Source organism: Toxotes jaculatrix, chromosome 3, assembly GCF_017976425.1.
Source record: "Toxotes jaculatrix isolate fToxJac2 chromosome 3, fToxJac2.pri, whole genome shotgun sequence".
In the NCBI taxonomy this organism is placed as follows: Eukaryota; Metazoa; Chordata; class Actinopteri; family Toxotidae; genus Toxotes; species Toxotes jaculatrix.
The window spans coordinates 2,251,375-2,265,495 of NC_054396.1; the positions used below are offsets into that span (position 1 = coordinate 2,251,375).

A 14,121-nucleotide genomic window follows, 5' to 3' on the forward strand; every position below is an offset into this window, starting at 1 on the left:
GTAAAATATCTACTGTTTTATACATGATTGATTGATTTTTTTTTTTAATCTTTATTCCATTTCAAACGTTTTCCAGCCCTGAGTCAGTTGAAGCAAGCCCTGCCGTGAATGAGAAAAACTACAACAACCACAGCTGTGGGAGCGCACACAGTCATGGGTATCGGGGACTACCATATGCTGTGAGTTCATACCGCTCTTCTCTAATCATCAATTCTAATCATAGCATGTCTTAATGTATGAAATACGTATTACTCTCTATTAATCAAAGATAAGCTGGCTACAGTTACGATCATTTTGAAAACTAAAATAATAAGTCTAATCTGTCCAATCATTTCTTTTTTTTCTAATCTTTTCAAGTTCCTTGTTCTGTTGAAGTAGAACAGTAAGAGTAAAACTAAGGATTGGTTCTAGTTTGATTAAATCCATGAATGTCTATCCTACTATTAGTCTTCTGTAACCACAGACTACTTGTTATTAACAGCTGTACTGTTTCACATACCTGTTTTTTTGCCCCCATTTTCATTCGTCTCCATTTTCCGTTTCCCTTTTTGCCTGAACACCCGTTGTTTGAAGATGCAACAGTCTTCCGTTGTGTGTTGTCAGGATCACAACTATGGCGCACCCCCTCCCCCAACCCCACCCGCCTCCCCGCTCTCCCAAACCATCATCCCTCGCATGGATATCAACGGCGTGGTACTCGGCTCCCGCTATCACGAAACTACTGAGGACAACTCAGCTGACAGCGACAGCTCCTCAGAGGAGGACGGGGCCATGGCCAGGTGGTGTCACTGCAACCTGATGCCGGATGGCTTGTACATCAAATGTGACAACTGCCGGTAAGAGATGGAAAACCTGTCCAGTCTGGATCCTGGAGCGCTTTGTTACTTGACTGTCTCTCAACTTTCCCTGCTGTGGGATCAGCTGCAAGTTATTCATAAAAACCTATATGTCGCTGATGACACTGGTAACACTGGCATTATGAAGAAGGATCACAATGACAGGATCATTTTAAAGACTACTGGCAATTTTCAGGTTTTTCATTTTTAAACCAAGGTCCGTCAAGTACACATAATCCACAGAAAAGTGTTGGAAAGCTTTAAGATCTAGTTGAAATTGAAACCTTTACTACATATATATGTATGCACTTTGGGATGTGTAAATGTTTTAAACAAAGCAAACTATTTGTAAGTCCATTTTTTAACAGATGTACCACAAATAATTAGTGAAACGGGGGGAAATGCTGTACCTTCAAACTGGTTTGCTCTTGGTTTGACTGATTTCAGTTGAATTTGCACTTGACGTTCGGCTGTTTGTTTTAAATGCTAATTTTTTTTTATTGTCATTTTTCTTTCAGGGGACTTGACAGAAGGAAAGGAGCAGAAGGCCAACACAGAAAGACAGACAATGTCTCAGGTATGTCTTTCATGTTTTTGTTCATTCATTCATTCATATAATGTTCTTTCGCCATCATATCTGATTAATGTACCTGTGGTTTCTTGGTAGCTGGAGAAAGCAGCGCCACAGAGAGTGGTGATGAAGAGGTGTCACCCTCCACCATCTCCTACACCGCCACCCAGCATACACCCACCAGCATCAAACTCACTGTCAACCGGGTCAAAAGGAGCAAATCCAAAAAGAGGAAGAAGAGCACAGAGAAGGCCCGTGGAACGCCGAAAGGCAAGAAAGTCAAGGTACGCAAACTGTGGTTTACTGTGAGTCTACAAAAAAATCCATAGACAGATTGAAGAAAACTATAAAGGCCCTGTATGGAGCTTTAATATTTTTTGTTCACCAGATTGATAATACCTCCGTTTTTCATTTGATTGTAGAATAGTAGCTTTGCAATATGTCTTGACATGGGTTCATTTTTCCTTCTTTCAGGCTTTCAGAGAGGGTTCAAGGAAGTCCATGAGGATGAAGGTAAGATTAGAGGTAAACTTACATAACCTCTCATTTATGTAAGGTTATGCATTACACAGGGCTGTCAGCCTCATGCTTCACTTTTCTGTAAATTAAAACTCTCCATCTTTTCTTCTGTCTAGAACTCCACAACGGAGGCCAGCGTGCTGGATGAGAACACAGCAGAGGGCTGGGAGAGCCGGATCCGCCAGTGGACAGACCAGTATGAGGAGGCTCTGGCAAACCAGTACAGCGCTGACGTCCAGACACTGCTGCAGCTTCACCGTGCTGCCAGCACCACCACCACCACCACCACCACCTCAAAGACTGAGAGCGGCACCACAACACCTCCCTCCACCGCCCAGATTCACACCTCAGTTGACGCCATGGACACCATCAACCGCACCGAGCTGGCCTGTAATAACACAGTGCTGGGCTCACAGATGCAGGTTAGAGACCAAAGTGTATATTGATTCAGTTCATATGTCATAGTCAATGAAGTCCGTAATAACTCTGACTACTGAATGATTTGTGACTGTCTCTTTGTAGCTCCAGTTGGGGCGAGTAACGCGGGTGCAGAAACACAGGAAGATCCTCCGAGCAGCCAAGAACCTGGAACCAGACACGCTCATCATTGAATATCGGGGAAAGGTCATGCTCAAACAGCAGTTTGAAGTCAACGGACACTTCTTCAAAAAGTAAGAGGACACAGTTGATGAGTGATGGACATTCTCAGGGTCCGTTGTTCTTTCATCACTCTGTTTGTACCTGTTTTTTTGATCCCGCTGTCTCTGTATTTTTCCAGACCCTACCCTTTTGTGCTGTTTTACTCCAAATTTAACGATGTAGAGATGTGTGTTGATGCTCGGACGTTTGGAAATGATGCGCGCTTCATCAGGAGGTCCTGTACACCCAATGCTGAGGTCAGCCGTTAAGCTTTTCTTAAATTTGAATACGTGTCAGTAATGGAGAAAATGGTTTTGCTTGCCGTGTACCAGAGAGTATGGTTAGGGTGTTGTCTTTATGTCTTTTAAGCTAATATAGATTTTCCCTCTGCTCCCTTCCACAGGTCCGGCATATGATTGCTGAGGGTATGATCCACCTGTGTATCTACGCTGTCAGTCAAATCACAAAGGACGCTGAGGTCACCATTGGATTTGACTATGAGTTCAATAGCTGGTCAGTACTGACACTTTCCACCCTCTTTGAACCGACTACTGAAAAGCAACACGGGTCAAATCCTTCCACCCAAACAAGAGTGAAATGAAGTACAAATGGCTTGTTGTTGTTGTTCCACCCTCTGGCATGTTCTCCAATGTAATCTTCTCCTTTGTCTGTAACAAACCACCAGTAATTACAAAGTGGACTGTGCCTGCCATAAGGGCAACCAGAACTGCCCGGTGCAGAAGCACAACCTCAGCCCCAGGGAGAGCTTCCTGAGTCCCCCCTCCGTGCTGCCTCCCTCTCCTCTGGTTGGTGCTGAGACCCGACGAAGAAAAGCTCGGAGGAGGGAAATGGAGGGCTCCCTGGCCACTGACAGTAACCAGACCCTGGACGAGCAGCAGGATGCCAAAGAACTGCAGGGGACAAGTGATGCAGAGGTGTGTTTAGCTAAAGTGAAGAGATCTTCCACAGAAATTCTGGTCAGTCAAGTGTTCTTAAAAATGGGTATTGCTTGTATTTACTGTTGAGTAAGTTCCTCATGTCCTATGCAATTAGGAGAGACTGCTGGATGAGGTGAAGGTGGAAGAGGGAGAGGACGGAGAGGTGGATGAAAATGGGGTCACCATCTCCAGTAAAAGAGTATGTCATTCGAACTATATTCCCATACAGCTGTTAAACAAACCTCACATACTTTTCCCAGATTTTTATGTTTTGTGTGATGGAAAGATTCTGGTCTATCAGTCCGTCAGAGGACAAAGTGTTTCAGGTAATTCTCTCACACTGCCTGTGTTATTCAACTCTGCCTGTTTGTTTAGACATTTAACAACCTGGAAAGGAGGCGGAGGAGAGTCGGAGGAGCGGAGCTCAAGGAAGAGGGTGTAGAAACTGAGGACGGGGCAGCAAACCCCACAGGGAACACCCCCACACCCCACAACACTGGAGTTGGGGTCAGCACACGACGTACCACCTATGTTATGGTCAGTGAGAGAATACAGGTTTCATCTGTACCTTAGTCTTTCATGGTGTTTTTTGGTTTCACGTCTGTTTCATACCTTCTCCCACTTATACTTCCACTCACAGGAAACGCCATCCGTTGAAGAAAAGACCTCGTTACCCTACCTGCCTACCCCAGCTGCTCCCCCTAAACCTGCGCGACCTACCAAGCCTCGGCCCAAAAGTCGGATCTCTCGCTACCGGTCCAGCTCATCGCAGCGGGCCCGGCGGCAGCGTCAAGCCCTCGCCCAGCAGGCAGCAGCTGCTGCTGCGGCTGCAGCGCTGGCAGCAGTGCCGTCATCGGCTGAGCAGGGAGCTGCTGTGGACGAGGAGGGATGTCAGGGTCCATATGGTGCCGAACAGGGCCACGGAGAGAGCGGTCTCGGGGGTCACATCCTAGATGGGGACGGCCAGGGTCTGAACTGCATAAACAGAGGCAACTTGCGCTACCCCAAGACCAAGAAGGTTAGAGGACATTAGAAATGATCTGCAGGATTTTGGCTGTTCTATGGTGAAGTCCAGCTCTCCTAATCATATTTGTTTGTTTTGTATATTCTGTGCAATGCCTCAGTACCTTGTGACAGAGTGGCTGAATGACAAGATCCCAGCAGGAGAGAAGGTTCACCTAGAGGTGCCTGTTGAGCGCCCGCTGCGGATAACCACTGACCCCACGGTGCTGGCCACCACCCTCAACATGCTGCCAGGCCTCTCCCACTCATCGCTCATTTGCACCACACCCAGACACTACGTCCGCTTCGGCTCCCCCTTCAACCCCGAGAGACGCAGGCCCCGCCCACTCAGAATGGATGGCACTTATGGCTGCTACAAAAAGGTAAGTGATGCAGCAAGGTATTATAAAAAAGAACATAAAATATCTAGTAACATGAACATCCTTAGTGAGTTTACATTGCATGTTCGTGCTGTGTTACAAGTCTGTCTGCACATCTTTAAAATCTTCACACATATTTAAAATATTTTACATGAATATTAAGATTTAGTGTTGAAGCCTAAACAAACGTGTCCGTTTTTGTCTTTAACCAAACATTACTGTGATATTGATACAGAGATGGATAAAGCAAGTGGAGGATGAGAGCTGTTCAGCCAGCATGGAGGACGGCACAGAGTCCACTTCCTCCCAGCAAAGTAACAGTAGCAGATCCACCCCCAACCCCCTGTGCAGCGGTACGTACATCCCTACCTCCATCTGGAGGATTCATTTCCTGCTGTGTTTTCTGAGATACATCGAACAGTGGCAAGAAAACCAATGCGAACCCTTTGGAGTTACATGGTTTTCTGTGATAATCTATCATAAACCAGACCTTCACAACATTCAGAGCTCCACATCAACATGCTCCCTCTGGTGTACTTCACCTTTTGGCATGATGACACCATAGGTAACACTGTGTGTTCTTACCAAACAACTCAGCTCTTTGCACTTACTTTGTGACGCTGTTCATCTTTATGGAAATCAACAGTTCTTGATCATTTTTTAGTGGAGCATCATGGTTCACATCAGCAGATGCTTCTTGCGATCAGAGCAGCTCTGATCTACTCCTCTAATCTGCCTTCATTGATTGGACTCCAGGTTTGCTGACTCCTGACTCCAGTTTGCTTTTGTTGATGTGATACTGTTTCCATTATCTGTTCAGTATGGACAAGAACAATAGATCTTGTGTTTGTTCATTATTGTAACCTCAAGATCTGACAGCATTCAGTGGCAAATGTATGTATAAATGCAGGTAAATCCAGAGGGTTCACTTACCTTTTTTTGCCTCTGTAGATGAGAACTAATATGATTGATATGTGTGGTTGTTACTAAATGAAAGATGCCTTCTTTTTACTTCTTTTTACAGTTGTAACTGTTTCTGACTGTATTTTCCCACGTCTTTAAAATCACAGAACTCAGTGCCCCGTTTAAAAAGCGCCGCTCCAAGTATATGGCCGAGACGACACCAGCACCCCAAGACCACCTGCTTCGCCCGCTGTCACCCATCACACCGCCGCTCCCAGAAGACTCCCTCCATCCGCTGCTCCACAACCCTTGTGGCTCCCTGCTGCCCAATGGCCTGGTCTACTCGCCAATGCCCTCACTGCCCGCCAGCCGCTGCAACACACCGCTGCAGTTTGAAGTAAGGGAACAACCACACGCTCCCCTCCATCTGCAAGTGCTGTTTCTGACACTTGTCTGTCAGAGCTCACATAGTACAGTAATTTTTTAAATAAAAGTTTACATCTGTCATACCCAAATTCAGTGGTGTTAATTATTAAAATGATATCTGAGGCAGATTGTTCATTTCTGAGCATAATCTAACTAACCTTTTGGTGATTGACACAATTCAATATTTTGGATTAAACACATTGACAAGAACTGCTCAAGCTCAACACAGCACTAGAACTTAATCTGCTGTTAATGCACGTGGGCAAATTCTGTGAAGTTTCTAATCTCCTTTGTTTTCCTCTCTAGAACATATCATCCCCGGAGGCATCTCCTGTTCACCGGCCAGAGTCCATCTCACCTGAGGTACCTTCCCATCTCTCTGCCACTGACTCCTCATCGCTCATGCAAACCATGAAATGCTGCTAGCTGTTGAGTGATTCCTCATTACTTGTCTTCTCCATCTCTCTTTCCATTTCTCTGTCCTTTACTCTCTCTACCTTCAGCCGTGTCTTCAGACCGACTTTGAAGTCCCTCGGCCTCAGTTCCCAGACCTGTCACTTCCCTCCAGCCTGGAGAGCCCTGTGCCTGTGACCTCAGATGACTTTTCCCTTCCTGGATGCCCCTCAGGCCCAGATTCCCAGGGTCCATCATCTGTGGGGACCAGTTCCCTCAACCCAGTGTCCTGTCCCTCCTCAGACCTAAACCCCCAAAACAGGGAGCAGGCCTTCAGGACAGAGTTCAACCTCATATACACCTGCTCGCCCCTCAATGCAAACTTGGGGAACCCCGTGGCCACCGACTGCCGCCAGTCCCAGTCAGAAGGAGGCTTCTCCCCTGCAGAGTCCTTCCACAGTTCCATAAGTTGCCAGGGGCTGATGGGAGATGTAGGCCCCGGCTCCATGTCACCCTATGGTGAGCCTCATTACGGAGGAGGCTACCCAGACAGTGGCACACCTCCTCACACCAGCAACCCACCGCAAAAGAGGAAGGCAAGTTCTGCACGACTTAATGATCGGAATGTGAAAAGTCTTTTATTAGCTCAGTTTTTCAGGCCAATCTTAAAGAGTTTCTCCTGTTCCTTTCTATCCCAAATGACTTTGAGTGTGATATGTGCAAATTGAAAAGCCAAACGTCATGATGTGCTTTTCCCCTTGCTCTGTGTTTGCCCATTGACTTTGTCTTAAGTATTGCAATTGGTCCCTTGTGTCAGGTGGACAAATCCAAAAGCAACAGGCATTTAATAGAAGCATATATAACCGTTTTATGTGCATATCTGAAATGATTTCGACTCTGTAGCTTTGACCCTCCCTCCCCCTTCCCTCTCCCTCAGCCCCCTTCCTCCCCCCTCGCTGTTAGTTGACACTTTCTGCCAAGTCTCTCTTCCACTTTTCTTCCAAGGCAGAGGGCCAACCAGCATACCATTAGTCTGCTGACAGGGAAGCCAGATTACCAGGCTATAGCAGTAAGAAGTGAATACAAGCCAGTACAAAATATGGTGAATATTCTCCCTACAACTACATTCTTTAGAAGTGTGCATGTAAATATTGTTTCTTTGCATCTGCATACAACACCCCACCCCATGCTCCGACAACTCCGCCCACTCCCCTCCTCCAAACCTACATTGAATTCTGACTCTATAGTTTTGAGCAGGAGTTTTGGTTTCTTATGCCATCTCAGCCAAATTCATCGAAGTGTGTAAAGGTTCATCCATTGCCTTCAACACAAGAGGCCGATGGTCCATGAATTGTCACAGTGGTGTCAAGATGAAGCCCATGTGTCTTTGCTCTCATCTCATCCATGGCTCTTTCCAAACTGATCAGTGCTCTGCTCCGCTCTGAGCAAGGCTAAATTTACCAGTGTGGTTTATACCATAGAACATGCAATCACTTCACAGGGATCTGTGTCTGGGTCCTGAGGCTCAGAGTGAATAAAGGATGTGACAAAAAGATAGCTGACATAAAGTTAGATTTATAGTCCTCACTCTTTTATGTATTGAAATTAGTAGGAAATGCAGTATGAAGTGACTCCTGACTGAAGATCAGTTGACCCATCAAGGCAAAAGATAAAAGTTACTATATTAAGAGGAAACAAGATGTTATCACAACTTATCTCTTCAGACTAAGTTGGGTGTTAGAAAAATAAAACTGAAGTTGTACATTAACTATAGTTTACTATTAAAGAGTTTTTATAGTAGTAGAGCAGGCAACCAATCAAATCCCCTTTTTGGCTCACAGATAAAAAACTACATGGTGACCTGCATTAAGAAGTTTAAACAACAGATAAACACTGTATATACAGTGGGATCCAAAAGTCTGAGACCACTCGTCAAGATACTTCTATTTTGCATTTGTTTCTAATGTAACATTAATTTTTGTTCATTAGAAATTATATGAAACCAACAGTTTGAGTGAGTAGTTGAATCTTGGTAAGATGTACGTTAATTTCAGAATCTTAATGGCAGCACTTGAGCTGCATGGATCTGACAGTGATCCAAATAGATTTGTGTGGTGTCAAGAAGTTCTTACCAAGCTCTGAGGTGTGTTTGGGATCATTATCCTGCTGCAGTATGAATCCTTCCCCACAAAGATGCAGACCAGAGGGTTCAGCATGTCTCTGAAGAATGGAGCGGTGCTTCTTCTTTGTCGGGCTGTAGTCAGTTTGGTCCAACTCCAGACTCCAGACTCCAAAATACCCCCCGACTTGAATATTCCCTCCACAATGTTTTACTGTGGATTTGATGAATAGGACTTTTCTCCAGCCATCACTGTGAAGTGTTGCCGTTTCTCAGCCCACCCCAATTCAAGCCTTCAGTCCAACCATGATTTGATGCTGAGAAACTCTTCTTTCTCACTACTTAGTGAGCAATGATCTGCTGGACACTTGAGGCACATCCTTATTTATGATGTGTTTGTGAACACTGGCTTCAATGGAAGACCTTTTGTAGAGAGTAGTTAAGTTCAGTTAAGAGCAGGATCTTAAATATTTTGGATTCATTTTACATGATATAACATCTTGTTTTAAAATGTTCAGATTATTTCCAGGTTAACATGAAAGTATTAGAGATTATCACTATGGTCTCAGGCTTTTGGACCCCACTGTACACTGTAATTAGGCATCTATTAGGTACCTAAAGAACGCTGTCGAGTCCATGAAGACAGATGTTTGGTGCTTAGTGCTGATTTCAGACTCTGCCCTCTACAGTCTGCTTTGTATGAAATCTGATTCTATTACAAAGATTCAGGCAAGAGCCATTCATGTCGGTATCTGACCCTGTGGTCATCATCCCGCTCCCCTGCCTTCTTCATGTACCCTCCTTTATTCCCACAAGCCTTTTCTGTGTCATGACAACATTAAGCTGGGACGAGTGCTCTCATTCTCATTGTATAAGAGTCGAGGTGTGTTCATATGTCTTGTGCGTGTGCTCCAACTTTCTGTGGACGTTGATATGAGTGTATTTATTGTTGTTTCAGCGTGGTTGCATCATGGCGTGGTGCATTTAAAGTTGCCTGGTCTTTTGTCAAAGCTTTAGATGCTGTATGTTACTAACAGTGCATTCAGAACACAACGTGATCTGCAGTATGCTGTATTGGAGTCTCTCTCATGACTACGAGTATGTTCATGGAATGGAACGAAAACAAAAGGCATACAGTGTCATTTTCATGTCCGAGGTAATTTCCATGGTGATTACGGTGTTTTTCTTTCTGTCGTATTGAATAGTGGTAAATACTGTTTCCAGGTGAGTCCTCTCTGGTGTGGTGCATGCGGTCTGCCCATCACTCAGTGCGGTTTTTGTGAATGATGTGATTCCGTTAGCGGCCCAGCATCAGTGTGAATGAAGCCTGCACATCAGACGGTGTGTCCGTCCTTCAGCGACAGGTCTTGAATAGCCCCTCTCCTCCCTCTGCTGCCTCAGGTGTCTTTGCTGGAGTACCGTAAAAGGAAGCAGAGCAGCGGCCGTGACACGGAACCCGCCGGCAGCAGCTCCTCTCTGAGTGGCACCCCCACCCGCCCTGGCTCCCACTACAGCCAGGACTCCCATCATCCCCATTCCCATCAGCAGATGCAGCCCCCGGCCTCCCCACACAGCTCCTTCTTTTCCTCAGCACCCAGCAACCCTGTCCCACAGATAGAGGAGGTCAGTCCTCCAGACCACCAGGGCCAGTCAGTACAGTCCAGACGCCAGGACAGCAACAACCAGTGGTGAGAGGCCGTCGTGTTTTTAAACACTGTGTGATATTATTCAGGATTTGTCTCTGATCAGAGCTGACCAGGAAATAACCTTTGGATTTGTTTTTGTTTTTTTCCCAAGGATGGTTCCCACTACTGTTGAACGTTTAAGAGAAGGCCAGGGTGTTCTGGAGCGAGTGCTGAGAAGCATCAAGATGGAGCGGATTTACAAGAGGAGTGATGGCTCTGCAGAGAAGGACTTTGGTACGAAGACAGTAGAAACCTCAGGGACCACTGCAGAGGACACTGGGTTTACAAGGCCATAAGGATTACTATAGACACACGCTGATCAGCCACAACATTAAAGTCACTTACCGCTTTTAATGTGTGGCTGAGTATATGCTGGACTCGCTCCCTAATGTCCACCTCTCTTGTGTTTTCAGATGCGGATCAATATGAGATGCAGGCTGCGTCCATGGCTTCTCCCATGAAGAGTCCCCACGGATACAGTCCCTCTGTGTACTCACACCAGGTAACTTGCACAGACTGCTAAGACACACTTGATTAAATGTTCCTGTTAATGAGACAAACATTCAAATGCTAATTCTGAGTTGGAGGCTTGTGTTCCTCTGAAAGTCCTTTGTATCCATGTTGCAGAAGTCCAACGTTAAAGCTTTATAAAACCTAACTCAGCACTATCTTGAATATTCAGATTGTTTTAGCCACACTCACAAACATAATTTAGCTTCTTTTCCACAACATGAGAGCAGTGTTAAAAATGTGTCATGGCCACAGAGTAGTGAGTGTGTGTGTCTGTGTGTGTTCAGTCATCAGAAAGCCACCGGCAAACCGACAGCCCATCGTTCCGCCAGCAGACCTCCAACTCTCCATTCCGGGGTTCCTACAGTCCCTCATCAGGGCAGAGCTTCTACACGCGCCACTCCTCCCACCCTGGACTGTCCGAGGACCAGCCTCCATCCTCCTATCCCAGTCACTCCCCCACCCCCACCTCGTCCTCAGACTCCAGGCCGCCAGCAGGGTCTCTACACCAGCAGAGTGGCAGCAGTACTGTGGACAGAGGCCACGGCTACGGCAGCAGCCACTTAAAAGCGAGCCTTTTGAACAGCAGCGGCCTGTCAGGGGCTCCTACCCCGGGATCCAGGGCCCACGGGCAGGCTAAAACAGACTCGGGCAGCGTGGGCTCCAGAGGGAGTCAGCAGCAGGTATCTCGCAGCCTGAAGTCGGGCAGCCCAGGCCAAACGACGCTGCAGGCCAGCTCCAGGCTGCTGTCGGCCTCTGGACCGACACACTACCCACAGCGAGGGACAAGCCTCAGCCAGTTCCAGCACTCCCCCCTCCAGGGACCCGGAGTACGGACACAGTCAGGAAGCTTTTAGGACCTTGTTCAAGTGTGTGTGTGTGTGTGTGTGTGTGTGTGTGAGTGTGTGTGTGTGCGTGTGAGTGTGTACGAAGCTGCGTACCCCCTCAACCCCTACAGCTGTGGAGAAATGGGGCTCAGGGAGTTTGGGGAGGGTAAATGTACAGACCTAAGAGGAGCAAGGACTTCTTTACGGATTTCTCCTTTTCTTATTTTCTGTCTTTTCTTTCTTTTATTTTCAGAAAAACAAAAAAAAACAAATGACCACATTCTGCACAAAGCTAATCATTGACTTTGGACATCATTATGGAATCATTGGAAAAAGCTATTTGGACGACACATTCACCAAAAAACAAAAACGAAAAAAAAAACAAATCACATGTAACTTGAAATTGTCCCCAGTGTTTCCTGATGTGCCGGACTGTGCAAACCTCTAGGCTCTAAAATGTCCGAAAGTAAAAAAACTTCCACACAAATGTCTGTACAAAGTTCTAAAAAGTTGTACCTGTCGTCATGGTACCCAGGTTGGATAAATGCTGAGATGCATATATATATGAATCTGTGCTGCAGTAAATAAGTGTTTGATTTGGAAAGAGGGAAATGATGCAGGCAAAGGCAACGTGTTAATCATCCGTTCTAAAGATGCATTAGAGAGGAGGAGGCTTTTCCCTTCATAGGGTCATTCCATACGATTACCAGCTTCCATGTTCTCTCACTAAACATGAAGACAGCCCTTTTTTTTTCCTCAAGGTTCTCTGTCTGTTCCAATGTTCCGTTTTTTTTTTGTTTTGTTTTGTTTTTTGTTTTTGGTTCTCTTCTGTTCTCTCATCCCCACTGGACTGTTTTTGATTTCACTTTAGGACTACTTCACTGTAGACTTCTGATATTGTACTTGAGACAAACAGGTCTTATGATTCATGGTGCTGCATTATTGTTTTTTTTTTTTCCAATAAATTTGAAATCCAGTTATGTTCCCCACACACGGCTGCATTCATCTTGTCATTATATCAGTTCAGATCGGTTTTCTTTTCCTCCAAATTCATACTGATCCTATATTACAGTGATGGAATGCAGGAACAAAAATAAGGGGGCGAATAATCCAACTTTTCTTTCTAAGCTAAAATGTAAGGTTTGACTGTTTTTATCCAGCAGGGTTTCTTGAAATACATACATACATATATAAATATATGTATGTATGTATTCTTTTTTTCTGACCAATCCATTGCATTCCGTGTGACACAGAGGGGAAACTGGGGCAAAGGAATCTCTGAGGGAGTGTTTGGATTGTTTATAGGTTTAAAAAAAAAAAAAAAAAAGCTGCTATGTTCTCCTGTGAGAGCTGCTTCCCTTTTCACAGAACGCTGTATTTTGATTTTTCCTTGTAACTCTCCACACAAAGTGTAACTTGTAAGACAGAGATGGTACTCCTGATCCCCTGCCGTGGGACCTCAAACCCACGTCGACAGCTGCGCGGTCGCAGGAGTCGCTCTCTCCTCCGAGACTACTTTTTTTTTTTTTTTTTTTTTTTTTTTTTTTTTGTTGGACCGGATGTGGGAAAGCGCTGCATTTGTATGGAAGACTTCAAAGGACCGAGGGCCCCCGGTCGTGTGACTGGACCGCACCTGCCACTACAACAACCACCCCCCCTCCCCCCACTGTCAACTCCCACCAACACACACAAGGGTACTCCTGTTACATGAATGTTTGACAGATTTTTACACACAAAAAAAAAAAAAAAAAAGACAAGTTGTGACCCAAAATTAACCAGCACCTTAAAATGAAAGAGATACACCCTAAGACACAATAGGATAATATGTATGATTGTGTTTACTTGTATAGAAAGAAATGTGATATAGACTTGTATGGAGAAAATGTAGTACACTGAATTTATCGCATGATATTTGTTTTTAGGGTCTGAGTGACCAACTTTGTCAGGTTGGAAGCTAATCATTGGGTCTTTTCCTGGGTTCCTCCAAAAACCAGACACTGCATTCTCTCTCTCTCTCTCTCTTTGTTTTGTAAAGATCATTCTGTTGGTTTTGTTTTATTTTTACACAGATCATAGTAGTAACTATTTCAATTGTTCCCCTCCAAAAAGATTTAAGAAGCAAGAGATGTAATGCCTTTTGATAATAAAATAATCATGATGGTAATGTATTTTGAAAACTACCATTGTGATGTGTCATTTGAGGTCAGTGGTTTGTATGTTTTGCACTTGGAGCGGAAAGATAAGCATATTTCATCTGAAAGGGGAGAGCAGGATGGATCTGCTGTTTGCTGGTTACCGGGATATATTTTAACATGTGGCAACATTTCAGGGACAGATGAAATGAAATGAAATGTTCCTCACTAAACATCAGAC

At 45.1% G+C, this 14,121-nt stretch overlaps 1 protein-coding gene across 6 annotated transcripts in view; it reads left to right on the forward strand.

Moving 5' to 3' along the window:
* setd5 (SET domain containing 5) overlaps positions 1-13,580 on the forward strand; it is a 29,936-nt gene extending 16,356 nt beyond the window's left edge. The window contains exons 3-25 of one of the 6 annotated variants that reach the window (XM_041033509.1): positions 77-179; positions 574-836; positions 1,355-1,413; positions 1,504-1,691; positions 1,882-1,932; positions 2,043-2,348; positions 2,449-2,597; positions 2,705-2,822; positions 2,969-3,078; positions 3,251-3,500; positions 3,619-3,702; positions 3,879-4,040; positions 4,144-4,521; positions 4,628-4,888; positions 5,121-5,238; positions 5,956-6,185; positions 6,521-6,577; positions 6,718-7,203; positions 7,617-7,709; positions 10,128-10,414; positions 10,524-10,645; positions 10,825-10,913; positions 11,209-13,580. In XM_041033509.1, the coding sequence (XP_040889443.1) occupies positions 77-179; positions 574-836; positions 1,355-1,413; positions 1,504-1,691; positions 1,882-1,932; positions 2,043-2,348; positions 2,449-2,597; positions 2,705-2,822; positions 2,969-3,078; positions 3,251-3,500; positions 3,619-3,702; positions 3,879-4,040; positions 4,144-4,521; positions 4,628-4,888; positions 5,121-5,238; positions 5,956-6,185; positions 6,521-6,577; positions 6,718-7,203; positions 7,617-7,709; positions 10,128-10,414; positions 10,524-10,645; positions 10,825-10,913; positions 11,209-11,778 (4,534 nt within the window). In that variant the 3' untranslated portion in view covers positions 11,779-13,580. The remainder of the gene's footprint in view (positions 1-76; positions 180-573; positions 837-1,354; positions 1,414-1,503; positions 1,692-1,881; positions 1,933-2,042; positions 2,349-2,448; positions 2,598-2,704; positions 2,823-2,968; positions 3,079-3,250; positions 3,501-3,618; positions 3,703-3,878; positions 4,041-4,143; positions 4,522-4,627; positions 4,889-5,120; positions 5,239-5,955; positions 6,186-6,520; positions 6,578-6,717; positions 7,204-7,616; positions 7,710-10,127; positions 10,415-10,523; positions 10,646-10,824; positions 10,914-11,208) is intronic. The other 5 variants (XM_041033510.1, XM_041033511.1, XM_041033512.1 and 2 more) reach the window with 5 other exon arrangements.
* Positions 13,581-14,121: the final 541 nt, after the last annotated feature.